This window comes from Periophthalmus magnuspinnatus, chromosome 1 (assembly GCF_009829125.3).
Source record: "Periophthalmus magnuspinnatus isolate fPerMag1 chromosome 1, fPerMag1.2.pri, whole genome shotgun sequence".
Taxonomy (NCBI): domain Eukaryota; kingdom Metazoa; phylum Chordata; class Actinopteri; order Gobiiformes; family Gobiidae; genus Periophthalmus; species Periophthalmus magnuspinnatus.
Genome location: NC_047126.1, coordinates 34,068,066 through 34,094,905, shown reverse-complemented (window position 1 = coordinate 34,094,905; position 26,840 = coordinate 34,068,066). Strand labels below are relative to the sequence as shown.

At 43.7% G+C, this 26,840-nt stretch overlaps 1 protein-coding gene across 1 annotated transcript in view; it reads right to left on the bottom strand.

Annotated features, from left to right (window-relative positions):
• Nucleotides 1-26,840, bottom strand: part of ttbk1a (tau tubulin kinase 1a) — a 99,106-nt gene that overhangs the window by 14,494 nt on the left and 57,772 nt on the right. The window contains exons 8-14 of the mRNA XM_055224481.1: nucleotides 24,732-24,824; nucleotides 24,265-24,390; nucleotides 23,211-23,365; nucleotides 21,576-21,810; nucleotides 15,894-16,039; nucleotides 15,273-15,613; nucleotides 13,224-13,408 (exon numbers count right to left, since the gene is read on the bottom strand). Of these exons, the coding sequence (XP_055080456.1) occupies nucleotides 13,224-13,408; nucleotides 15,273-15,613; nucleotides 15,894-16,039; nucleotides 21,576-21,810; nucleotides 23,211-23,365; nucleotides 24,265-24,390; nucleotides 24,732-24,824 (1,281 nt within the window). The remainder of the gene's footprint in view (nucleotides 1-13,223; nucleotides 13,409-15,272; nucleotides 15,614-15,893; nucleotides 16,040-21,575; nucleotides 21,811-23,210; nucleotides 23,366-24,264; nucleotides 24,391-24,731; nucleotides 24,825-26,840) is intronic.

Here is a 26,840-nt window from a genome sequence, read left to right as displayed (position 1 = left end):
TGTTGCTAACGCCCGCTGCCTTCTAGGCCAGTGGCAGGAAGGGGTGTTATCTTCAACAACCTCGCGTCGGATTGGCTCTTTGGTTGCTATGATACTCATGTTTAGAATCTCAAATATGGACCTTGGCTCCAAATTGGCGCTGTGGGTGACGTCACATTCACTTGGTCCACTTCTTTACACAGTCTGTGGTTTGGACAATCGTTTCCATTTATGTTTTGTCTTTATTTTTATTACTATTTCCACTGTAGATTCTCACTGAAGACATATGAATGGACACATGTGGAATGTAGTGAACTAAAACTGAACTCAAAATAACAAGATTTTAGTTGACATAACATTAGCCACCCTTTGCTTTGAGCCTGGTTTGCACTTTTGGCATTTCGTGACTCAGATGTGGCACAGCTGTGAAGTGAAAACTATTTCAGGAAACTTCATCAAGAGAAGGCCAAGGGTTTTCAGCGGCATCCACAAAGCAAAGTGTGGACACTGAGGAATTTGAATATAAAATATAAAAAAATATTAAATGTTTTTTCTTCACTACATATGTTTTGTCATATATTTGTATGTCTTCCGTGTCTATCTAAAATGTCAAAAGTAGTAAACAAAGAAAAAAAACAAAATCACAAGAAGGTGTGTTCAAACATTTGACTGGTAGCTTATACAATTAACGTTATTCAGAACTAGATTAGTGTTGAAGCTCTCTGGTGACAGGAATGGGACTGTTTTTCATATAACAAAAAGCAGCAATTTATAGATATAGATTTTGTAAAGTGAATGCCACAGTGGGACATAGTGGGATCAGAAGGTTTTTGTGTAGTTTGCTTTAAGTTACCTCAGATATATTGTGTGAGCAGCTCTTGAGGTCAAAATAAGTCCACTGTGTACTGTCTGCATCTAATTAGAATTAAGAAGTGCGTGTTGGGATGCTAGTTATAGTTAGCTTTCAATCACGGCAAAACTCCACTTGGAAAGTTTCGGAAAGTTATGAAACGTGCTTATAAACTCATCGTGGTAAATAACTAGGTTGCTATGAATGTATAGGGTAAGTGAGGAGTAACTTTGGACCTCTGCAAACCGTTTAAAATGAACTAGTTCTGTTTTTCACATTTATCAGTGCAATTATTTTATGTTCATCCAAAAATATTAATAAATAAATAAAAAAAATCTATCTTGGCGATAACCCAGACTCTGCATATGTATCTTTAACGCATCAGCCAAAACATTACAACAGGAAAAGTATTAGGAACCTTGACCTTTTTGAATAGAAACTGATTTGTGACAGCAAATTTCCCATGGTCCCTCTCATCTCTGACGGTAAGAATCTGAGGTACTGAGGGAATTTAAACAAAAATAGTATAACATAGTTTGCCGTAATAAGTGTGGCTCACATTTCAACAAACCCCAGATCAGACCTAGCCCTCGTTCACACACACAGGTAACCATTAGCTCCAACAATAAAATGTAAACTTATTTCTGCTTGCTGTTATGGCAAAGTATGCAATTTACGCAGATGATTTCAAAATCCAAAATTTGCTTTGGATCAACAAAAATAATACCGTAATTCAACTGGGAAAAATATGATAAAATTCTATATTTTCTATGCAGATAAACATTTTGAAAAGTCTACTGGATCAGCCTTTGTTTTAATTATTTCACTGTTCCATTGGGACTGTCAAAAGTATCGAAAAAGATAATAAGTGGAACTGAAGCTAGTATAGAAACTAGGAACTCATTTGATGAACATTTGGGAATCAAAATTGGTATTGAGTCTCCAGTTTGAAATTTTAATATCGACAACAAATTGCTTTAAATACTGGTATCAGACATTGGCTCCGATTCTGAAAACTGAGCTGGATCAGATATCGGCTTCCAAATGTCGGTTTGGTAGATATCCTGGTTGGGCATTTAAACTGATGTAATAAGACTTTTTACAGATTGTAGTCAGACCAGAAAGTCTCAGAATGTTTGAGTTTTTAATTTATTCCAAGTTGTTCTGATGTTAATTGAGGAATAAGTAATAACTACATAACACATCTGGATCTATTTTGTCTTTTATTTTAGTTTTATTTTAGTAAATAAATGCAGTTTCAGTCTCTACCTTTAAGGATCTGCTGAGATCCGATATCAACCAATACCAGAGCACAGAAAAATGCCCTGAAAACACCCAGATCCAAGGCTCTAAAGCTTTTCCTGTGATGAAGTGATGACTGAGGAGTTTGGGTGAGGTGGTGCAGCGTTGTGTTGAACATTCGCGTTTGTGTGCGTTTTGGTTTCCTCATTTTCACGGCGACGCAGAATTAGCTGTTATTGTTCTTGTTCATGAGTTTGGCAAACATCTGCTGCAGCTGTGACCGTGAGGCATTGAGCACGGAGTGTCTATGTCGTGGGCTGCCGGGCGCCGGTAGGGTCCCAGCGTGGCGACGGCGGGAGGAGGCCACGGACGCTAGGTGGGCGGGGCTACTTTCAGCCGATCGGCTCCTCTGGATGAACCCGCCCGCGCCGTGGGGGTACTGCTCCGTCTCCAACGTCGAGGAGGAAAACACGTACGAAGCCAGCCGCCGCAGCTGATTGGGCCGAGCTGCATGTCGCTCCTCTTCCAGCTGGCAAAAGACCAATCACAGAAAAGGAGAGGTTAATGACCACGATTACAAAATAGAGAAGTTTTTAAAAAGCAGTTACCACACACTGTCTAGCATTAGCTTAAAGACTCATAAGCAAAGAATGGGAACTGTTTGAAAACTTAAAGGTTCTACATTACAGAATTTTGTTTCTTGTGAGCTGTAAGCCATGTTATAATGCTGTTACCTCCTTAAAAACAGACCTGGAGTTGTGTTTTGTTTCATTCACACATGTTTAAGTAACCCTTTATTATAAGTCTGTCTATGTCCCCAAAACTCTAAATCCTCTGTTCCACCTTGTGATGTCATGAAGTGGTACTTTTCAAGTTAACAGATCCTTTTGCCTTTTGTTCAGTAGAGATTGGCAATTTCAGGTCTGAAATCATTCAAATAATTCTAGTGAAGGTGTATGGAGTTTAAAAAACACAGTGGTGCACTTTGTGTATCACCATATAATGACATCACAAAGTGGAACAGAGTGTTTTCAGCTTGACAGAAGAACTAGAGGGTTTCTGTGTTTAAATATGTGTGGATGAAACAAAACACAACTCCAGGTCTGTTTGTGATGAGGAAACAACATTAAAACAGAGATCAGAAAACAGCGTAATCTGGGCCATTTAAAACAGTGTAATATGGGCCCTTTAAACTAAATGATGATACTGTTCAAATCAGGTCCTCCATTATAAGTTTTATTTCTGTCCCATGATGCACTTTGCAGATTGTCATGCTTCTAACTGTAGCACACTAAAAGTCTCTAAGTCTTTCTCGGTTCCATCTTAACAGCCCGTGGTTGATAGCTCAGACCCCAGTGTCAAGTTAATGAACCATTTCAATAAACTGGAATCTGTCCATGACACAAAGGTCCCTGGATTCTGTCTCTTACTGTTCAGTTCTGTCTTTGGAAGGAGAGATTATTCTTAAACAGAGATGGAGGAAAACTTTGAAAATGTATATAGTCACAGCATACTGAATATCCCAGTTAAGATATATTTTGTGACGTGTTCTGTTACATGGGCCAGTCTGTGTTCTAAATACTTGTTATAATGTTATAATTACAAACAGCTTCATTTTTGTTGCTGTTTTTGTTTTGTATTCATTTCTGTTTAAATAGAGACAAGACAAGAACCGTGTTTTATTCTCACTAACACTGCAGTTCAAAGCCAAAATTACACGATGAAGCACTGCCATGTATTCATTTCGATTTAGAAAAGTAACTGAAATATGAATACCACCAAATTAAAGAGTAACTGTACCAGAATACAGTTACTCAAAATGAGTATTTGGTAGTTCTATTTTCAGTACATGTATTCACTTCCCAGCACTGTTCTTAACTAATGCCCAAAAGTGTGTGGTGCTGCCAACCTTTAACCAGCAGTGTCAGGGGTACCACACTAGAACTAGAGCCCCTTTCAAAGCACAAGCTCTCTCCTCAAATGGCCCTAACTCCTTTTGACAAAAATAAAATACTTTCTTTTTGTTGTTGGTGCAAATTATAAAAACATATTTATGCATTTTTGTTGACATAGTTTTTTTTTTTTCTTCAAATACACCAACATTTAAGATGGGTTAATGTGCATAAATCACCTATCATATGCTAAAGGAGCTTAGCTTTAGCAAAGTCAACATAGCAATGCAGTGAATTATAAAAACTTAAAGATATACCATGACAAAGTTCCGGTCTGATTATAGGAAGTAGAATCTGATTGGACCCAGTCAAAAGTGGGCAGGGCCACAACAGACTACAGACGTTAGCGGCTCACATCAGCACCGGCTAATTTTGGATACAATTTCCTGATGCAAAGGCCCATCCCAGTTCACGCAGCATGTGGCCACATTTACTCTTTCACATTTTAAAGAAATCAACAAGAATGTCGCTGTCAGAGACGGTCAGTTGTGTCCAGGTTACCTTTTCCTAGTGAAGCAGCTGTGAGGTTTTTGGGCCAAATATATGACTAGGCTTAAGACCTGGTATTAGTTTAGTCCTCATGATGCGTGGCCAATTTGTACATTGTTGGAGAGGATCAGACTGTGGAATCTAGACCAGAGACTAGACCAGAGTCCTGGACTGGGACCACAGCTGTAGAACTGGGCCTGGACCTTCGCGGCACAGACATGGACAGAACCAGCAGAGTCTGAGCTAAGGAGGAATGAGTGTTAGAGATGCTTAAAGCAAAGGGACCAACACAAAAGAAATCTCAAGCACACAACACACACAACGCGGGAGAACCAAGGAGGGGAACCAAGATGGCCGAAAGGAAGAGAAGACAGCGTGAGTGAGACACAGGACCAGCCTAAACTGTGCTTACCCCGAGAATCCCTTTTCTCTTCTGCAGCGCTGCTCCTCCTGAGGCAAACTGGACATAGTACTTTTAAACGGGAGGAGGGGCTTCATCGTATGTGGAGGAGGGGGTGGGAACAGTCCTCGATGGTTGGCGGCGGTGACACAAATGAAAATACAGAATACTCGAAATGCAGCTACAATGGCCTTAGTCAGCAAGTGCACACTGCGGATCAGAGCCAGCCTCGTTTCCTCCACACCGTCCACTACGGCTATGGCTAATATTGCAGAGCTAAGCTAGTGATCAATGCATGGAGCTTAGCTTGGGTGACCAGACTTCCCCATTGACCCAGTTTTGAGCCCTGTGTAATTTGTCTCAGTTTTATTCAAGACATGAATAAGCTGTCTCTATTTTTGACCAATTTGATCCCTGCCATCAGTAAAAATATTTTGGTTCAAAATCGTCATAAGGCTCTTTTCACAATTTATTATTACTGACCACTAGAGATCGACAATTTGGGTTTTTTCATGGCTGATGCTGATACCGATTGTTTAGAATCCAGAAGAACCAAAGGCCGATTAGCTCTGCCGATATTTCTAGGCTGGTATATAGGGCCGATTTGGATTATTTTTCCTATTGCACTATTTAAATTTACTACAAACTGACCCACAACACCATTTCTTACCACAGACCTATAAGAGTGCAGGCGTCTCTTCATATTAAGATGTGGTGTGTATTTTTTTAAGCAGCTAATTGACCAAAACAAAATATCAGCCTTTGCTGGAGAGGCTGATATCCCATATGCTAAAAAGTCCAGATATCAGTCAAAAGACATATAGGTCTATTGCTACTTACCAACCGGGCATGTTCATTTAGAAAATCTGATCACCATAGGTTTGGCTTTCTGCTGTATGGTGCCATTTTGAGGCTGGTTGACCATTCAAAAGATAACATATTTTGTAGCAGGAGTGGGCCATTCTTCCCACGGCTCCATGTTCCCATGGCTCCATTTTCCCATGGCTCTGTGTTCCCACTCTCTATGTTGCTGCGACTCTATGTTCCCACAGCACTATGTTCCTAACGCTCTATGTTACCAACGCTCTTTGTTCCCAATGCTCTATGTTACAGTCACTCTATGTTCCCATGGCTCTGTGCTCCTGTGACTCTTTGTTCCCATGGCTCTACGTTCCTGTGGCTCTACATTCGCAACGCTCTTTGTTCCCGGCTCTATGTTTCCAACACTCTTTGTTCCCACGGCTCTATGTTCCCAGCGTTCTTTGTTCCCATGGCTCTATGTTCCCAACACTCTTTGTTCCCAGGCTCTATGTTCCCAACACTCTTTGTTCATGCGGCTCTTTGTTCCTGCAACTCTACGCTCTTGCGACTTTATGTTCCTGTGGCTCTGTGTTCACACGGCTCTGGCCTCTCACGGGGGGGGGGGGGGGGCCCAAAATTTGCCCCCAAATTTCTGTCGAACGACCTGCCATCGATAGTAGTGCTGGGGCTGGGGCCTTTCTGAATAAACTGTGTGAGTTGCTTTGCCTTGAGTCTACAGGTGAATACATCCTTTGCTTTGGTTGTGCTGGACTGAGGAGAGCCAAGAAGAATGCCACTCCATATCGTTATGATCATGATGATTTCTGAAGCTTTAAAATGTGGATTTTTAATAGAAGAAAAATTACCACATGTGAGACAAGTATTTTTATTTTTTTATCTGTTTTTATTTAACCTATTTGATCATGTAAAGATACAATTTTTTGCCCAATAAATTCTTAAAATGAGCCTTGCTAACCCACACCCCAATGTTCCCATGGACCAATCAGGTGTGAACCGCTCAGAGGAAACGAGACTTTAATTCAGAGGAAGAAGCCACCAAATATGGAGGACCAAACCTGACTGAGCAAGAAAAGTCATGAGAAAGAAACTGAAGCAAAACATGAGGAACAAAAAGAGAAGAGAGGATGAAAACCGCTAAACAGCCAAAGGTGCAAGGGTCAGACCTGCTCCAGAGGTCAGAGGTCAAAACTGTTGCAGAGGTCAGAAGTCAGACACTCTCACGTGTTTATGTGTGAAAGCAAGAAAAGCTGCTCCATTGACACAAAGGCTTCTCATCCCTGTCCGGTCTATTCTCAAAATGGAAGTATACATTGCATCTGTTCTCTGTAAAGCACTTTATGGTTTCCATCTGTGAAAAGTGCTGTGTAAATAAAGTTTACTTACTTAAACTTTAAGAAACAACAGTAATAACGTCATGTCTGTGGTGGATTCTGAAACAGGGTTGCCAGGCTTCAGCAACCCACGCAAGAGTGTCTGAAGAAAACGCCCAAAACTCGCGGAAAATATGGCGGCGATTGGATTTTCCAGTAACACAGCCCCACCCCCTTCCCTCTCTCTCGTACAAATAAAAGTTACACAGAGAGCTGATGACTTTAAATATATATTAAAGATTTGTCATCAAAATTCATGACTTTCAAAAGGATTTTTAGAAATCTATTTGTTTTACAAGAAAATACTTTAAAAGTGCTTCAGTGCACATCTGCAGAGTTAGCTTTGTGTAGCAGAAGGGGGAAATGTACTGCTCCAGAGAGGGCACCTCACCACATTCTACTTCCTGTCAGATTTTATTATTCAAAATATAAAACAACATAACTGCACACTCTGCTTCAGGTAATATGTGTTATTTCAAATCAATGTGCAAATAAGCAACAATGGAAGAATATACATAGAACAATACAACAAAATATTAATGCTGTTCTTATGGACCATCAGTCTGGCCAAAAAGAACTCCCAGAATCCATTTGACCCAGTGTTGTGATTGCCTGGTAAACCAATAGTTCTGGCCATAGACAGTATAAAAAAGTGGACTAAGCAAGTGTGACGTCACCCACAGCGTTTGGCTCCAGTCAAATGAAGCTCATCAAGGCTAGCAGTTATAAGGGCTAATTTGGAGCCAAGTTTCATATTTGGAATTCCGACCACGAGTATCAGAACAAGCAAAGAGCCAAAACTTCCCGCCTGCACTGCTGGTTTAAAAGGGAGCATGCACTTAGCAACGCTGTCAATCAAAACTCTTGATAACAGTAGCAGGAGTGACTTTGGGGGAATAAGCTTCCTGATTTTTCTGTTATTATTGTTCTTATCTTGATTTACAGACACAATAGTGAAATAAAAACACCAGGATCATGTAGAGCAGGTTAATACAAACATTTTAGGTTCACTGCAACAGTTACAGAAAGAGGGGTGACAATTTCTCAATGTGAAGTGAATTTGGAGCTGGAAGTGCGCCCGTGATCATTTCATATTTGTTAAGCGGCCACTAGCATGTTAGCTATGTCCATTTAAATATACACTCTATGGGTAAGTGACAGTGAAACTGTATCGATTTAGAAGTAACCAAACATAAATGAAGGTAACACATGTGGAGGGTAAAGATGAATATGACTGAATACATGATAACGACAAACCCACTGTGTTTTACACACTGCCAAAAATAAGGAGAGCCCCATGGGCCAGTGTCAGAACAATGCCACATCAGGTGAAATGTAATTATAGCCTCTGGGTGGAGCTGAAGGGATGGGTGCAGCCCAAAAGAGTACTGTATGACAGTACAATTGTTCCAAAAAATGTAAATGTGTAAATGTTGATTTATACACTGATTCAATTATGCTATCACGAGTTTTGAGACATTCGTTGCGCGAAGTTTGTCTCAAAATGATTTGTAAGACAGCAGTGGGCGGGCTAAACGGCAGCGGCTAAACTGGTTTCTATACAGTAAACGAGTCTCTAACCTGAATTCAGACAGTATGTCACCTTTATGTGATATTATGATATGCATTATTATTAGTTATATACCAAGGTAAATTGCATAGATAACACTTTTGCAGCCACACTGGCTTTAACAAGTTTTTCAGAAAATTAGTTGTTACGATTATTTAGCACCTTATGTAGTGGACTTTTCCCTGGCTTGTTCCTGCTAATAAGGCTAGTGTAAGATTTTAGCAACAACGCCACTCCAGTTAACCTGGAGAAAGGATTCCTAAAGGCGCTTATTACAGAACAGGACAGGCTACACATTGAGCATTGACTTTAACAATTTGAAGACATGACGTTTGAGTTCACTTCATCATTCAGCATGTGGACATACAAAAATACACTCGTTTTAAGTTGCGACTTCTTTCAGAGCCGCTGCCTGAGCACCGCACCTGAGCCCTGCACCTGGCCCATTAACTGAATTGAATAAAGCTGAGCCTGAGTCTGTCTCTACACTGCTGGTGATGAGCCCTGGGTGCAATGGCTGGGTTTCCCCTCATGGTTCATATACAGTAGAGTACACTGTCGCCTCAGGCACCAACTCACTGGCCTAAGAATCATGTGCTGTGAGAGTGTAAATTGGGTTGTGTTCACTCTAAGCTCGTATGTTTCAGGTGATTTGTGATTGTCTGTTTCAGGTGATTTGTTGTTGCTCTGCCTGCAATAGTGGAGCTTTGGCACTGATGTGGGAGTCATTGCTGTTTGCTGTTTTGTCTTTTGACTTTTGTTTTATGAACTATTTAAAAAGACGCATTGCCTGATATAAGTATATTATATTATGGTATAAGTTGTGGATCATGGACTACTCGGGCGAGAGAGTGGGTCCAGCATTTTTTTATGAATGGAAAGAAGGAATTAAGTAGTGTACTGGTCTAATATATTGTATTCTGCCCAGGTGCTGTGAAGTTAACTCAAACGTATGTTATGTCTTCCTGTTGGTCTGTAATAAGTGTCTTTAGGAATCCTTTCTCCAGGTTAATTGGAGTGGCGTTGTTGCTAAAAATGTAACATCTAATGTTTGTAACCACTCATAATGTCACACTACCCTTATTAGCAGGAAAAAGTCGGGGAGATGTCCGCTATCATAAGGGGCTAACTAATGCTAACGTTTTCTGAAAAAACATATTAACACTTTTGTAGGCACACTGGCTTTATCCACGCAATTTAGTTTGGTATACAACTTATTAATCAAGTAATCACATTTTTACATTTATACTTTGCTGATCCCATGCCTGAATTGAAATTTACACTAAGCTCCGCCCCTTGTCTGACAACATTCACACACCCCATTTGCCCCCCTACCCCTCATATGACTGTTGTGTGAGTCATGCAAAGCTCAGCCACTTTTCTCTTATGATTCATGCTAAGCCCCACCCCTTTTCTCTGTGACAGATGTGTGATTCACACTAAGCCCCCCCGTCTCTGCAACAGTTGCGTGATTCATGCTAATTCTTTTCTCTGATGTCACTCACACTAAGCCCCACGCTTTTTCTCTGTGACAGTTTTGATTCACACAAGGCCCCTCCCCTTATGATTCACGCTAAGCCCCGCCCCTTTCTCTATGACAGTCTTGTGATTCATACTAAGCCCACCCTTTTTCCCTCGTATGACAGTTATGTGATTCATGCTAAGCCCCACTCTTTTTCTCATGTTTCACACTAATCCCCGCCCCTTTTCTCTGCGTCAGTCATGTGATTCACACAAGGCCGCTCCCCTTTTCTTGTATGATTTACACTAAGCCCCGCCCCATTCGTTGTCCCGAGATTGTCTCAAAACTCGTGAAAGCATAATTTTCTGATTTGTACTTGTAAAATTACAAAGTTGTAAGCGTAAAACGATTTGTAAGTGAGAAATTAAATTTGTAGGTGTAAAAAGATATTTGTAAGTGAAATTCTTAAATAAAAAAATGTACATTTTTACACTTTGTATGGCGGTCGGGTACAGTACTGCTGGACTGGCAGACTGAGGTGGTGGTCCTCCTGTATAAGAAGGGGGACCGGAGGGTGTGTTCCAATTATAGGGGAATCACACTCCTCAGCCTTCCCGGTAAGGTCAATTTCAGGGTACTGGAGAGGAGAATCTGACCAATAGTCGAACCACAGATTCAGGAGGAGCAGTGAGCAACCAAAGAGCCAATCGAGAGCGAGGCTGTTGAAAGTTACACTCCTTCCCACCCTCACTGCTGGCTTAGCAGTGACCAGGCACTTAGCAACACTGTCAATCTGTTGCTAATCTTTGTGGAAGCAACCTTGGGGAATGATTGGTCTGTTATTAATGTTCATACCATAATTTACGAACAAAATAGTGATATAACAACACTAGGACCAGCAGGTTATATGGACATTTTAAGAGAGAGGGGCGATCATTTTTCAATGTAAAGTAAATGGGAGTCAGACTTGATGGAGCTGAAAGCGCGCCCATGATCGCTTCCTATTTGGAACACGGCAGATTGCATGCTAGCTATGTCCATTTATATATACAGTCTGTGGTTGAAATTTTACAAAATGGCACTGGCAAACATAATTTACTAAAATCACAATAACTAAAAGCAAAAGTCAGGACACAAAATGTAACGTAATGTAAGTTAAAATAAAGTGTAATGGTGTAAAGGTAGGCAACTGACGAAAACAATAGACCAGAAAACAAAACAATTCATCAAAAATAAAATAAAGTGATTTGGTCCAAAGCAGAGCAGCAGTGAAACATGAGGTTCAAACAGACTCACCCTAAAACCATGGCTAGTAAAAAAATAAAAAATGGAGCCAAATATGGACCCATGGCAGCACAGTGATATATTACTGGAGAGATGAGTGTTGTCACAATATTTAAGTTTCAAACTTGATATTTTCTAAGGAATTTGTACATATTCCCATGTGGCCTTATATCTGTGTAATCCCTCAGTGGTCCAGGTAGGTTCCATAGTGGTCCACATACTAGTCTATGTGGTCTTATACTTATTTTTCGCCACTTTTGACAAACCTGCGAATGGAGCGAATGGAGAGACAAGTTGAACCTTATCTTTATTAGTTTGGGATCGGCACTACAAACTTGTCACCTTTGACAACAGTCATGTCTTTGGGCTTGAATAATGGATCCGCTTTATGAAAAATCTGAAAAAATCATTTGACTTTTGTTTATTTAAACTGACAGGGAAGACGTTGAACTTTGTGCCAGTTTTAGTTGCATGTGGATAGGCTCAGTAGTTACAGAAATATTAACAATAAACCAGGTCAACACATTGGTATCTAACAGTTACACTACAAACTCCACCTGAGAATTCTCACCTGTATCAGCTCAGGTTAAACTAGGTTGGGTCAGGTTGTGCTTCGTTCAGACTGCAGTGTCGAAATCATTCCAAACTCCTCTAGTTGGACACATTTGTATTTGACGTTGGACCAGCCTAGATGCGTGTCCCTCATAGACTTTGCATGTAAACCTGACACCCCCTGTCGTGGTCTGAACGCAGCATTATAGAATTTTGTGTTGTCATGTGAATGCAGGATATTGTTAAATACTTAGATTACGCAGCAGACAGTGGGTTGCAGATGGATGTCACTGACAACATGACATCAAGACTCAGCAGAGTTCCATGTTTATAGAAGGTAGGTCTTTTTTGCCTAAATGCTTAAGCTAATTTTGAAGCCATAGACTGTATATATAAATGGACATAGCTAACCTGCTAGTCATCGTTTTCAAAATAGGAAGATCACAGGCGCGCTTCCGGCTATATCTTGTCACCCCTCTCTCTGTAACTGCTACTGTCAGATTTGTCATTTTAGTCTTAAATGTTTGCATTAGCCTAGGGCTTTAATTTCACTATTGTGTCTGTGTTTTCAATCCCCAAGTTAAATGCATTTCAGACGATGAAGACGTTTTTCCATACATAGATCTTTCTCTTGCAGTTATGTTAGAGTTTGACACTGGACTGTTTTTCAGACGCCATCTTGTTTCTTTGGCTCTACAGAAGTGACCATATTTGGACAAGAGGGTGGAGCTAACCTTCCCAGCCGTGCTGCCAGTGACATCATCTCAAAAGGACAAATCCAGCTCCACTCGTGGGTTTAAGTTACATGTATGAAAAAGGATCCTGAGAATTCCCACCACTAAATTTAACAGTACATGTGCTTGTACTCTCCATCCCCTCCATCTCTTGCACCCGCAGCAGCAGAACCATCAGCCTCCTCAGCCTCACTACCCTCACTTCTTCATCAGAATCAGTGTCTAGGTTCTAGAATATATTTTCTTCTATTCTGGTACCTTTCCATTGTAAAAGTTCAAAAAGATTGTATTTAACAACAGAAAAGCTACTCATTATAAAATTATAGGACTGTTTTCTCTGTGTCTGGCAATAGCATGTACCTCTAGGGCTTCCATAGCAGCTATAGATGTTTCTTAATTTTTATGTCTAGTTTGAATGAGCTGGATGTGTCCTTTTGTGCGTGTTAGCTTGACTTGCTCCGCTGGAGGAGGGTCAAACCAACATGCCGTGCTCTGATCGGCTGTCTGCGTCCCTTACCGGTCGCTGTGGTCCAATGGGCTCAGACTCTCTCCGCCGCGGCCGACCTGAAGGCAGCGAGTGACAGGGCGACTGGGCGGGACTTCCCGTGCTCCTCCGTGACGCTTCCTCCTCAGTTAGCGTTAGCATCCCGCGGCTGCTATCCCTTGTGTGGGTTTTGGGTCGCACCACCAGCTCACCTGAACCTGGGCACAAACAGGTACGTGCCCTTACAGCCTCATTTTAAGGTTTAGTACGCGTCTGAAAAGAGTCAAATCACAACTGCAAACAAATTACTTAAAGATGGCATATTGTTTGTGCTCTTTAGCTATAATCTATGACACCCATGGATCATTATGTTATAGTTTGGAAATGTTTAATCAAAATATTCATCTGAAATGACTTAAGAAAAAAGTCTGCCAACTTCTGTGTTAGAAAACTGTGGTGCCCAATGATAGCTGATGTCTCCGCAAAGGTCATCACAACAGAGACGCACAGTTGTCAGCCCCTCCTACAGATAGCTGCAAAGTAGCAATTTTTTCATTTATACCAAAATTACTACACAGTGCTATCAAATTCTATCTCCGATTAAGAAAATAAAACTGGAGAAGGAAGTGCAATCGTCACAGTGGGCATGTATGTCTGGAGGTGAAAACAAGGGTATATCGTCTTGAATACAGGAGAATAAAGATTACTCAAACATACAACTTCAGAGGGTAAATGAGAAGCGGAAACAACTATAACATGGCTAACAGCTCTAAAGGGTCAATTAGTTAGCCAGATGGCTATTTTTCATCTGTAGTCCCTTGACAGATGTTAGGTGTCACTTATATATAACATAAAATCACATTACAAAGTTAAAATTCATCATTCTAAAAAGTACATTACTTCAGACAACTCAAATACAAGCATTCACCCACAATCAATAACCAGTCAATTACACTCAATAACTTAGAAATAATAATAGCAGTTTACAGTCAATAGGCCAGTGTCCAGCAGGGGGCAGCGAGAGGTGGATGTCTTAATGTTGACAGCTTTGATTGTCTATGAGCCATTGTTTTAACTGTACTTTAAATGAAGTGTATGTGTTGAGGTTTCTGATGGTTGTGGGGGCGGCATTCCAGTATTGAGCAGCTCTAACAGAAAAGGTAGTTTGACCAAACAGACTTTTCCGGAGGGGGATAATACAGTCCCCTCTCACTGCGCCTCTGGTTCTGCTGTGTTCAGAGGTCCGAGTGTTAATAAACTGTTTGAGTGGAGGAGAAGACAAAGTGAGTTTTTTGGCGACATGTGTTTTGCATAGGAGGTCTGCTTTAAAGGCCCTGCACCTGATTTTGTGCCATGAGTCAGGAATATGTTTTATTTTCAACAGTAAACCTCGCCCACTTAGTTCTTTCTATTATTCGGATATTGCACCGTGACACAGAAACAACTCTCTGGGATAGTCTTATATACAGTAACTGCATATACCTTCCCCATCTCTGCCTACTTCAAGTCTATTATCTCAGAGTTTGGCGTGCATTATCATTTGTTCCTAGTAGCTAATCTGAGTTTCTTCTTTACTATCTCTGTGAGAAACTGCATCGGGTGTTTGCTCCACTTTTACTGAGATTAGCTGTTTAGCATGCTTGATAAATGAACCCCTTGTACTACGCTACTACGCTGTGAAGAACTTTTCCATTCAAAAACAAATAATATTTAGATTTTAATTGCTTGATTGTTATGGTGATGAAGGAACTTTGCCATAGCTTGAAACCAGAGACTGTATAAAGAAGTGAACTAAGTGAGTGTGACATCACCCACAGCTGGGCCAATTTGGAGCAGAGTTTCATATTTGAAATTCTGATCACAAGTATCATAGCAACCAAAGAGACAATCTGGAGAGAGCCTGTTGAAGGTAATGCCCTTTCCCGCTCGCACCACTGCTTAGCAACACTGTCAATCAAACAGTCTTGGGAAAGTAGGCGCCTGATTTGTTTGTTATTACTGTTCATATCTTCATTCACGCACACAATAGTGAAATAAAAACACCAGGATCATCTAGAAAGGGATGTCAATATGGACCGGTACCTGCAGCCCGGAGCCTGCGTCTCTCTTCCGTCTCCTCCAGAGGGCGCAGTTCTTCGGGCTCTTCATCGGTGGTGCCGGAGGTGGTGGGCTGGAAGTCTCTGAGCTCTGTCTCTTTGTCGATTATCACCCATTCTTTGCTGTCAAAGTCCTCCTCCTCGGCCAGCGGGACGGAGCGGATGAAGGCGTTGCTATGAGCTTCCTGGTCTACTGACGCCACGGAAACCTCCTGCCGACCACTTGCCTGGCGGTCTCCGCGGCAACCAGGGTCGATGGACAGCATCTGCGCCGGCTGCGACGAGTAAACATGCCGTGACGGAGATCCTAACATGTCCATACGAGACCTGCAGGCAGACATAAAACCAGGTCTAAAACAGAACTGAACCAGGTCTGAACCAGGTCAAAATCAGGTGTGGACCAGATGTAAACCACATTACGAGTCAAAGGATGATTTTCTTCTTCATTTTCATGACTATTATGGATTATAGAAGCAAATGTAGCAAGCAAATATTTGAGAGAAGGCCAAGGCTCAGGTCTGACTCAGATCCCAACCAGGTCTGAACCAGGTCTGAACCTGATCTAAACCAGGTAGCAATCAGGTCTGAATTAGGTCATAGCTCTGACCTTTGGCCGTATCCGTCAGCGCGCCCCTCTGCTGCAGACAGACGCTCGGACTCAGGGCTGTTGACTCGTCGGTAGCGCAGAGACCTGCCCTGACCGCTTGGAGACTCTGGAGCTCGGAGCGGACCTGGGTCCTCGTCTGGTCCACCCTGTCAACCACAGCAATCAGAGTCAACTGTAAAGTCAGGATTCATCAGGTTTACGGTAAAATGAGATACAATGAGATAATCAATCAGAAGTTCATCTAGTTTAAAGTGGGACTTGACACATAAACTCTGCTCACAACTACATTTCAAACAGCTGCTAAACTGGGCAGTACCTGGAGGATTAAAGGGGAGAGTGAAGGGGGAGTATGGGCGAGGTCTGGAAGACTAAAGGGGAGAGTGAGGCAGGAGGAGGGGCGAGGCCTGGAGGACTAAAGCGGAGAGTGAGGAGGCGAGGAGGGGTGGCGTCTGGAGGACTAAAGGGGAGAGTGCAGGGGGAGGAGGGGCGCGGTCTGGAGGACTAAAGGGGAGAGTGAGGGGGTGAGGAGGGGTAGCGTCTGGAGAACTACAAGGGAGAGTGAGGGGGGAGAAGGGGTGAGGTCAGTACCTGGGCAGTAGGGGGGAGGAGGGGCATGAGGTTTGGCGGACTAAAGGGGAGAGTGAGGGGAGAGGAGAGGCTAGGTCTGGAGGAGTAAAGGTGAGAGTGAGGGGGGAGGAGGGGCATGAGGTCTGGAGGATGAAAAGGGAGAGTGAGGGGGTGAGGAGGGGTAGCGTCTGGAGAACTACAAGGGAGAGTGAGGGGGGAGAAGGGCTGAGGTCAGTACATGGGCAGTACCTGGAGGACTAAAGGGGAAAGTGAGGGGGGAGGAGGGGTAGCGTCTGGAGAACTACAAGGGAGAGTGAGGGGGGAGAAGGGGCGAGGTCAGTACCTGGGAAGTACCTGGAGGACTAAAGGGGAGAGCGAGGGGGGAGGAGGGGCATGAGGTTTGGCGGACTAAAGGGGAGAGTGAGGGGAGAGGCTAGGTCTGGAGGACTAAAGGTGAGAGAGTGAGGGGGGAGGAGGGGCATGAGGTTTGGAGGACTAAAGGGGAGAGTGAGGGGGCGAGGAAGGGTGGGGTATGGAGTGCTAAAAGAGAGAGTGAAGGGGGAGCGGTGGGGTCTGGAGGACTACAGGGGAGAGTGAGGGGGAGGAGGAGGGGCAGGGTGTAGAGGACTTAAGGGGAGAATGATTGGGGGAGGAGGGGTGGGGTCTGGACATACGTGACAGTGTGCTTGGTCTAACAGGTGTCAACACTTCAACCTCCGCCCCTGTAGCCAGGTTTTTTTAATCAGAAACATCTGGCTGTAAGGGTAGTCCTGTGATGAGGGAACAGGGTTATAACATTGTAGAAAGCGCCAAAAAGCACACTCCCTTATGAAAAATAAAATACTTAATATACTGGCCCTTCCTCCACCTTAACGTGGTGGAGCGGTTTGAGCACCCAAATGATCTTGGGAGCTATGTTGTCGGGGGGCCTCATGCCCCTGGTATCACCCATGGCAAACAGATCCGGGGGGACGGGTCAGACTAAGAGCGGTTCAGAAGCCCTTTATGTCAAGAGAACAATCGCCTGTACCGGCGTTAATGGGGCCCCACCCTGGAGCCAAGCCTGGGGTGGTCCACGGGCCTAGCCAGACTCAGCCCGAAGTGGGGCCATCCTCATGTGGACCCACCACCAGTGGGAGGATCCATAAGGGGTCGGTGCAGAGAGACCTGGGTGGCAGTCGAAGGAGCAGGCCTCGACGACCGGATCTCTGGACATGGAGACTGACTTTGGGGACATGGAATGTCACTTCGCCGGGGGGGAAGGAACTGAAGCTTGTGCAGGAGGTTGACTGTTACTGACTAGATATAGTCGGCCTCACCTCCACGCATAGGTTGGTTCTGGAACCCAACTCCTTGAGAGGGGCTGGACTCTCCCTTTCTCTGGTATGGCGCACGGGGAGACGTGGTGAGTTGGTATGGGCTTGCTCATTGCCCCACAGCTCAGCCTCATGTTGGAGTTCACCCCAATGAATGAGCCAAACAGCAGTGCAGAGTACCCAACCTTCTTCGAGTCCCGGAGAGGGATACTAGACAGTGCACTAACAGGGGACTCCATTGTTCTTGTGGGGGACTTCAATGCCCATGTGGGTAATGACAGTGACACCTGGAGGGGTGTGATTGGGAAGAGTGTCTTAGACACCGATACTGCATGTTGTTATTTTATTGAAGTGCTCAAATCCAACTTGGACAAGGGAGGGGTGGTTGGGGCCGTTTTCCTGGATTTGCGTGAGGCTTTCGACGCCATTAATCACTCAATTCTACTCAGAAAATTGCTAAATTTCAATCTTTCTGCCAATACCATCACTTGGTTCCAATCATACCTTGCGAACCGCTACCAATGTGTACGGATAAATGACAAAACCTCGCCATTCAGATCATGTTCTACAGGCATTCCCCAAGGATCCATTCTGGGGCCGTTGCTTTTCAGTTTGTACATCAATGACCTACCGTCTATTTGCAAGGATGTGGAGGTTTTGATGTATGCTGACGACACGGTTTTCTTTACACATGGTTCAGATGCAAACTCTGTGGCAGCCAAACTCTCTAAGGTTTTGAAAAAGGCAATGGAGTGGTTTCACAGCATGACCCTCTCATTGAATACAGAAAAAACTGTCACAATGTACTTTTCTAACAAACAAAATCACTGTGTTCTTCCAAATATTTATGTGGACGGTTACATGCTCAAAAACGTTGAAGAAGTCAAGTATTTGGGCGCCATCTTGGACCCCAGACTAACCTTTAGGAAGCATGTTAAGAAGTGTTGAAATATAATGTCACAAACTTCCGTTATATTAGGAACTCGTTGTCATTGGAAGCTGCAAAATCTTCAATGCAATGATGATCTCTCACATCCTGTACTGCATGTCGTCCTGGTCTCAAGCCAAAGCGACCTCTATTCCAATAAGATCTTTGCACAATCAGGCACTCAAAATTCTTGATAAAAAAGTGCCAGCGATACCACCATTGCAATATATTAGACAAATATAAAATTTTAAGCTTTGACAATTTGATCTGATACTCTAATATCCGCCTGGGGCATAAAATCCTTCATGACGCTGCCCCACCCCCCTTGAAAACCTTTGTACAACCACGTGCTCAACTCACTAACAGAGCACTAAGGTCTGTCTCAAGGGGTGACTGCAATGTTCCCAGAAGAAAGTCTGCTTTTTCCCAATCTGCCTTCTCCTACAAAGCCATTAAAGAATGGAACGGGCTCCCAGACTTGAAGAACATGGCAGATTTTCACATCTTCTCACGGGCCGTCAAAGATTGGCTTTTGGCACCAGTCTTGTGCTCACTAACAATACCAGACGGGTATCCAGACTATCAGACGACTCTTATTATACTGCTGTATCCACACCAGTTCGATATATATCTACCGGATGCTACCCTCGTGGGTACATCTGGTAGCTATTGTTATAGCTATTGTTATTGCTATTGCTATTGTTTTTTCTGACGCACTTTAAACATACTGAGGCACTTTACTTACCTCTTGCACTTTAAATAATACTGACCCCCTGCACTTTAAGTAACTGCTGCAATTTTACTTCTATTTGACTATTTTATTGTTGCTTTATTACTTGTTTTATTAGTCTGTTGAACACCGAATAATCTGTACCTTTAAATTCTTGCACCGATCTGTACTGTATTGTTTTTACATTGTATGTGTTAATTGTTGTTTATATTGCTGTTTAACTGTTATATTAGTTGTTGTTTTAGGACTACAGATGGAAAGTAGCATTATGCTAAATCTGGTGCAGCCATCTTTTAATGTAACTGCACATTGTCCTTTAAATAAATAAAGTAAAGTAAGTGAAGAGAGGGGCAGAGCTGTCAACCAATCACCACCTGGTGGTGAGTTGGATCAGCTGGCGGAAGAGGAAACCAGACAAACCTGGCAGGCCCAAGCGTACCGTAAGGGTTTGTTGGGAAAACCTGGCGGAGCTCTCTGTCAGGGGGGTCTTCAACTCACGCCTCCGGGAGAGCGTCTCCCTGATCCCGGGGGAGGCTGGGGACATGGACTCTGAGTGGGCCATGTTCTCCACCTCTATTGTCGATGCGGCCACTCGTAACTGTGGTCGTAAAGTCTGCGGTGTTTGTCGCGGCGAAGGCAAAAACTCGGGATTGGGAGGAGTTTAGGGATGCCATGGAGGACTATCAGAGGGCCTCAAAGAGATTCTGGCAAACCGTCCGATGCCTCAGAAGGGGGAAGCAGTGCTTCACCAACACTGTTTACAGTGCGGGTGAGGATCTCCTCAATTCCCCTGTCATGTCTTCTGAGGAGGAAGCAGAGACTGGAGACTCGGAGGCGGACGTGTCAATCACCCTGGCTGAAGTCACCAAGGTGGTTGGCAAGCTCCTCGGTGGCAAGGCTCCGGGGTAGACGAGATCCATCCCGAGTTCCTCAAGTCTCTGCGTGTTATGGGGCTGTCTTGGCTGACACGTCTCTGCAACATCGTGTGGTGGTTGGGGACAGTACTGCTGGACTGGCAGACAGGGGTGATGGTCCCTCTGTACAAGAAGGGAACCTGGAGGGTGTGTTCTAATTACAGGGGAATCACAGTCCTCAGCCTTCCCGGTAAGGTCTATTCAATGGTATTGGAGAGGAGAATCCCACCGAACCTCGGATCCAGGAGGAGCAGTGTGGTTTTTGTCCCGATCCTGGAACACTGGACCAGCTCTATACTCTCCATTGGGTCTTCGAGGGTTCATGGGAGTTTGCCCAACCAGTCCACATGTATTTTGTGGACCTGGAGAAGGCATTCGACCGTATCCCTTGTAGTGTCCTTTGGGGGGTGCTCCGGGATTATGTGGTTCGGGCTCTTTGCTAACCGCTGTCCAGTCCCTGTATGACCGGAGCAGGAGCTGTGTTCGCATTATTGGCAGTAAGTCAGACCTGTTCCCGGTGCATGTTGGAGTCTGCTAGCGCTGCCCTTTGTCACCGGTTCTGTTCATTATATTTATGGACAGAATTTCTAGGCGCAGCCAGGAACCGGATGGGGTCTGGTTCGGGAACCACAGCATATCATATCTGCTGGTTGCGGATGATGTTTCTCTGATGGGTTCATTGAGCTGGGACCTGCAGCAGGCACTGGGGCAGTTTGGAGCCGAGTGTGAAGTGGCTGGTATGAGAATCAGCTCCTCCAAATCCGAGGCCATGGTTCTTGACCAGACAAAGGTGGCTTGCCCTCTCTGGGTGGGTGGAGAGCCTTTGCCTCAAGTGGAGGAGTTCAAGTATCTTGGGGTCTTGTTTACGAGTGAGGGAAAGATGGAGCGTGAGATTGACAGGAGGATCGGTGCAGCATCTGCAGTGATGCAGTTGTTGTATTGGTCCGTTGAGGTAAAGAAGGAGCTGAGTCGGAAGGTAAAGCTCTCGATTTACCAGTCAATCTATGTTCCTACCCTCACCTATGGTGGCTGGGCGCACCTTTAGGGATAGGGTGATGAGCTCGGAGTAGATCCACTGCTCCTACAGCAGGGACTCCCTAGTCTGGGAGTCCCTGCTTAGACTGGTGCCCCCGCAACCTGGCCCCGGATAAGCCGAAGAGAATGGATGGATATACTGAAATAGTGCCTAACACACTCTTTGTAACTATATGACCTTGTGGCATATACCTTGTTGAGGCTGATTCGAAGTCGGTTGCGGTTGAAGTCTGTGTCCTCCCATCCTTCACCACCGTCAGCCAGTTGTGCATCGCCGTGGAGACGAGATTCAGTATGCTGCCCATCACCGTGGAGACGTGCGGGAGGAGGCGGGGGGGCATTCTCCTGGTCACTCAGGTGTTCATCCTGAAGAACATCGTCTGTGTTCTCTCGCTGAAGATCCCCAGGAACCGGAGTCACAATCGCTCTGTGGAGGCATAGGCTGCTCAGACAATGAATGGAGATTAACTATTAACACTTTGCAGCTGATCTCATCAACATTCCCTGGCGTGCTAACTAAGGAACTACTCTGTTACTCAAGTTAGATTTTAATCTGAGCTTTGTTTTAACACACAAGACCACAAAGAGCTGGTTTAGTTGAAACTACAATGGGTGAGCTAATTTGTGCTGTTGAACAAGTCCCTCTCAAATGACATTACTGTCACAAGTTAGCTAGCATTAGGCAACAGTTTTTCAGTTCATTACCCTCACCTTTTTATTGAAATTCAAACTCCAAAACAGGACCATGAACGCTTGGATTGATCACAGGCTCCTGAAAATGTACTCTTTAAAGTTTTGGGTATTTTTTTTTTTTTTTTTGTCAGACAGACAATCTTAAAACTTTTTTGGGCAGCGTTTTTGTTAACATGCATATTGTGTCAATATGGTAACTTCTGAACATTCCATCACAGAGATACATGCAGAACACCCCAGCGTGATGTCACTGCAAAGTGTCAATACTTTGAAACTAATGCCATTAACATATAATGCTAACTGGGGAACTGCTCTGTCTCGAGCTCTAATACTCAAGTTAGGGTGCATTCAGACAGTGGCTTCAGGGTGATAAGGTCTATGAGGGACACACAGTAGTCCAACGTTTCTACATTTCAAGCTCTTAAAGCAGCATGTTTTAGTGTTTGCACCCAGGGTATCAAACATTTGGCATCTAACTAGAGGCATTTGATGTCATTTTGATGGTATCTGAACACAGAGTTAGGCTTTAATCTGAACTTTGTTTTAACACAATCTGAATAAATAGAGCTGACTACAATAGGACCACAAAGACTACTAAATATCAGGCTGTGATTCCCGATGTGTGTACCATGGTAACTACGGGACAGCTCTCCCTTATTCGACCATAGTGTGTCTGGTGTGGTTCTGTTTTAGACCTCTTGGGGGCGCTCTTACCCAACCATAGCTGCTATGGGCCTGGTGTTGTGCTGCTCTAGGCCTCTTGGGGGCGCTCTTACCCAACCCCAGTCTGTCTGGTGTTGTACTGCTTTAGGCCTCTCGGGGACGCGCTTACCCGACCATAGTGTTTCTGGTGTGCTGCTTTAGGCCTCTCGGGAGCAATCTTACCCGACCATAGCTGCTGTGGGCCTGGTGTTGTGCTGCTTTAGACCTCTTAAGGGGCGCTCTTACCCAACTATAGCTTCTGTGGGCCTGGTGTTGTGCTGCTTTAGGTCTCTTAAGGGCGCTCTTACCTCACAATAGCTGCAGTGGGCCTGGTATTGTGTTGTTTTATATCTCTTGATGGCGCTCTTACCCAACTATAGCTGCAGTGGGCCTGGTGTTCTGCTGCTCTATACCTCTCGGGGGCGCTCTTACCCGACCATAGCGGCTGTGGGCCTGGTGTTGTGCTGGGGCTGTGTGGAGGCGCTGGTGGACATGGTGGCGTCGCTCCCTCCTTTCTCCCAGTCAAAAGGCTCGTTCTCTGTGATGATTCGCTCCTTCATGCTGTTTTCAAACACCGACATTAGCAGCTACAAAACACAACACCAATTGTCAATGTGCTGGCTCAGAGGAGAGAGAGGAGCCAAAACGTATACTCAAGTAAGAGTAAAGTTACTTCAAAATAATATTACTCAAGTAGAAATACAAATTTGTGCTCCAAGAAATTACTCAAGTTGGAGTACAAAAGTATTTGGGAAAAGTACTACTCAAGTAAGAGTAACTTAAAGAGTAACTGCCAGGACAAAACATAAAATAAGTCACACAATGTGGCATTTTCAGAGACAAAAAATGAGCCAAACTAAATCATATCTGATGGAGCCAGAAACACAAATGTTCAAATCATTTCATATTATTACATAAAGCTCAAGTCTCTTTAGACTCTCTCACATTGGGAAGTAAAAATATGACTCGAGTAGGAGTAAAAGTATGCTGCTAGAAAAGTATAGTTTCTTTAAAAAGTATTCCCCACCTTGGCTGACGTTTTTATACATAATATCTTAGCTCAACAACAACTAACAACTAAACACTTCCTGTGGCCATTACAAAATAAAAGCCTGTGCACATAGCAACTGCAGAAAGCGCTTTATTGTGACAAGATCAGACAATGAACAAGAGAATATCTGCACCAGAGATGGGTAGAGGCGCCAAGAATAACCTTACTCACAGTGGGAAGAGTAACCAAAACTTTTACTCGAGTAAGAGTACTGTTACACTGTAGAATATATTACTCGAGTAAAAGTATTGGGTATTGGTTCCTAAAAAAGTATATCTTACGTCATATATTTGATGTCTTCTGTGTGTATATAAAATGTAGAATGTAGTACAAAAAGAAAAAAAAAACACTGAATGAGAGGGCTTGTCCAAACTTCTGACTGGTGGGGTAGCTTTTAAAAAATCCAAGATGGCCACAGCGGCAGAGGGGTTGTACCTGGTAGTCTGGTTTGGTGAAGTAGTCCAGAGCCTGAACATGGTCCAGGAAGACATTAAACTCCGAAGGCATGTGTTTGAGCAGCATCCTGTGGTCATAGCGCTCCTTTATCTGTCCAACTTGCTCCTGAAATGAGAGAGGTGTGTCAGATGCCCTCCCATCCTTCTACATACCTGTGTGTCAAAGGCCCTCCCAGCCTCATGCATCCCTGTAATGACTCATGTTAGACTGCGATAGGGGAGGTCAAATGTCTATAGTTAAGCCTCTAGTGTTGTTGTGGATGTGTCAGATGCTCTCTTAGATGTTGTGGTGCGGTTGGATAAATGCAGCAGGAGAATGGACCTTGTCACGCATAGAAATTATCAGAGAAGACATTTGTGGATTCTCCCTTTTAAAATATAAAAAATCTCACTCTTGGAGTCTTAATAATGTAAGGAATAGAATGTTTGCATATTTAACTTGTCTACCTTGTCTTTGATCTTTCTCCATGGTAACTGTCCCACTGCAAACTCCACCAGCATGTAGAACAAGGACCACAGGTCATCATGTCGGCCCATTTCCTGAAACAAAACCAGGTTGAAGACTTTTTAATTTCATTTTTTTTTTTTTTTTTTTTAAACACAGGTTGATACATGCGAGTAGTTCTAAAAACAACAGCAGATGGTATTACACCTGTATATGCTGAACCGATTCTGCATACTCCCACTCAATTATGGAGACAATAGAGAATGTGAGAGTGAAATATTCCATCTGGAAAAAGCCAATCTAATAGAAACTGAACAAGATTCAAGTTTTATTGTCATAGAAAACAACTAAATTATGTTTAGAGCATCAAACACTGCAGAGTTTTGAACAATACCAAAGGTGCAAGACCCCTTCCCATAATAACCTCATAGATAACCCCAGTGTAATGAACACAATGATGGCTTCAGTGCAGCACATGTGAAATAAACCGTAACAGTCTGAGCAGCAGTCCACTCCACAGCCCCTCACTCACTCTACAGCCCCTGACCCCTCACTCAGTCCACAGCCCCCTACCCCTCACTCACTCCACAACCCCTGACCCCTCACTCACACCACAGCCCTCCACCCCTCACTCACTCCACAGCCCTCCACCCCTCACTCACTCCACAGCCCCTCACCCCTCACTCACTCCACAAACCCTCACCCCTCACTCACTCCACAGCCTTGCCCTCTTTATCAGACTCTATCGAGCAGACATGGGCAAACTACGGCCCGGGTTCCACACACAGCCCGTTGGGTTTATTAATCTGGCCTGCCGAACAAGATCAAATCATATTAAAATAGGTAAGGGTAAACCTTGTTCAGTTTATCTTTCCCCTGTAACACCAACATTTCCCCAATAGATGGCACACTTCAGCTACATCAACCTTGTTGGCATGTATTGCTCTCTTATTCTCTTATCAGCCCTTCTGCAAAAATGATCTTATCAAAGAAAAGAAAAGTGGATAGTGAGTGACGAGTGTTTAATACGGAGTGGAAAACAAAATATTTTTTCACTAAAGTCCGATCAAAGGCTGTATGCCTAATATGTCAAGAAACTGTCACTGTTTTCAAAGAGTACAATATCACCCATCACTTTGCTACAAAGCATGCCAACTATGCTAGCAAGCAGTCAACGCAGGAACAGGCGGCTACGGCTCAGAGGTTGGCAGCCAATTTAAAGACTCAGCAACATTTTTTTCACCAGCAAACAGCAATTCAAGAGTCAAGTACCAAGGCAAGTTTTTTGCTGGCATTCAAATTAGCAAAAGCTAGCAAGCCTTTCTCAGATTTTTAAAAAGAATGCATTTGGAAAACAATTTGTACAATGAGCCTTACATATTCATGCTTTCCTATATGTTACAGGCCAAATCTCTAATGTAATATATACATATATATATCCTGACCTGGGCCCTCTGTCAAATTTTAGAACCCATTGTGGCCTGTGTGTCAAAACCTTTGCCCATCCCTGCTATAGAGCATCATTCAAAGAGATTCAAATACAGCTCACTACACTCAGGTAATGTGACTCAGGTCAGATGACTCAGTTCATATTCCTCTGTCCACTGGTGTTTTTCTGACTCTCGCAATGCATTGCGGTCTTGATTGACTGCTTTAATGACCACAGATGCCCACTACTTTTTAAGGTGCATTGTGGGAAATTTTGAGTGTACTTTTTCACTCCTTGGACATTTGGACAGCACTAAAAATGGCGTGACCCTTAAACAGTGCCCCTGTAGGAGACAGTGTGAATCTTGGATTGAATCAGCAAAGATAATAACTGCATAGTTTATGATCAAAAGGTATAAAGGAGAGTTCTGATACCTGAAAGAATCCTTTGACGTAGAGAAACTTTTGGGGGACTTTAGGGGTCTATTTTCCCAGGCCCCAGAATTGGATCCCCCTCGTATTCATTTATATTATATTATATGTTGTCCTGATGGCTTCTTCGAGCCAGGACCTGCAGCAGGCACTGGGGCGGTTTGCAGCCGAGTGTGAAGCTGCTGGGATGAGAATCAGCTCCTCCAAATCCGATGCCATGGTTCTCGACCGGAAAAAGGTGGCTTGCCCTC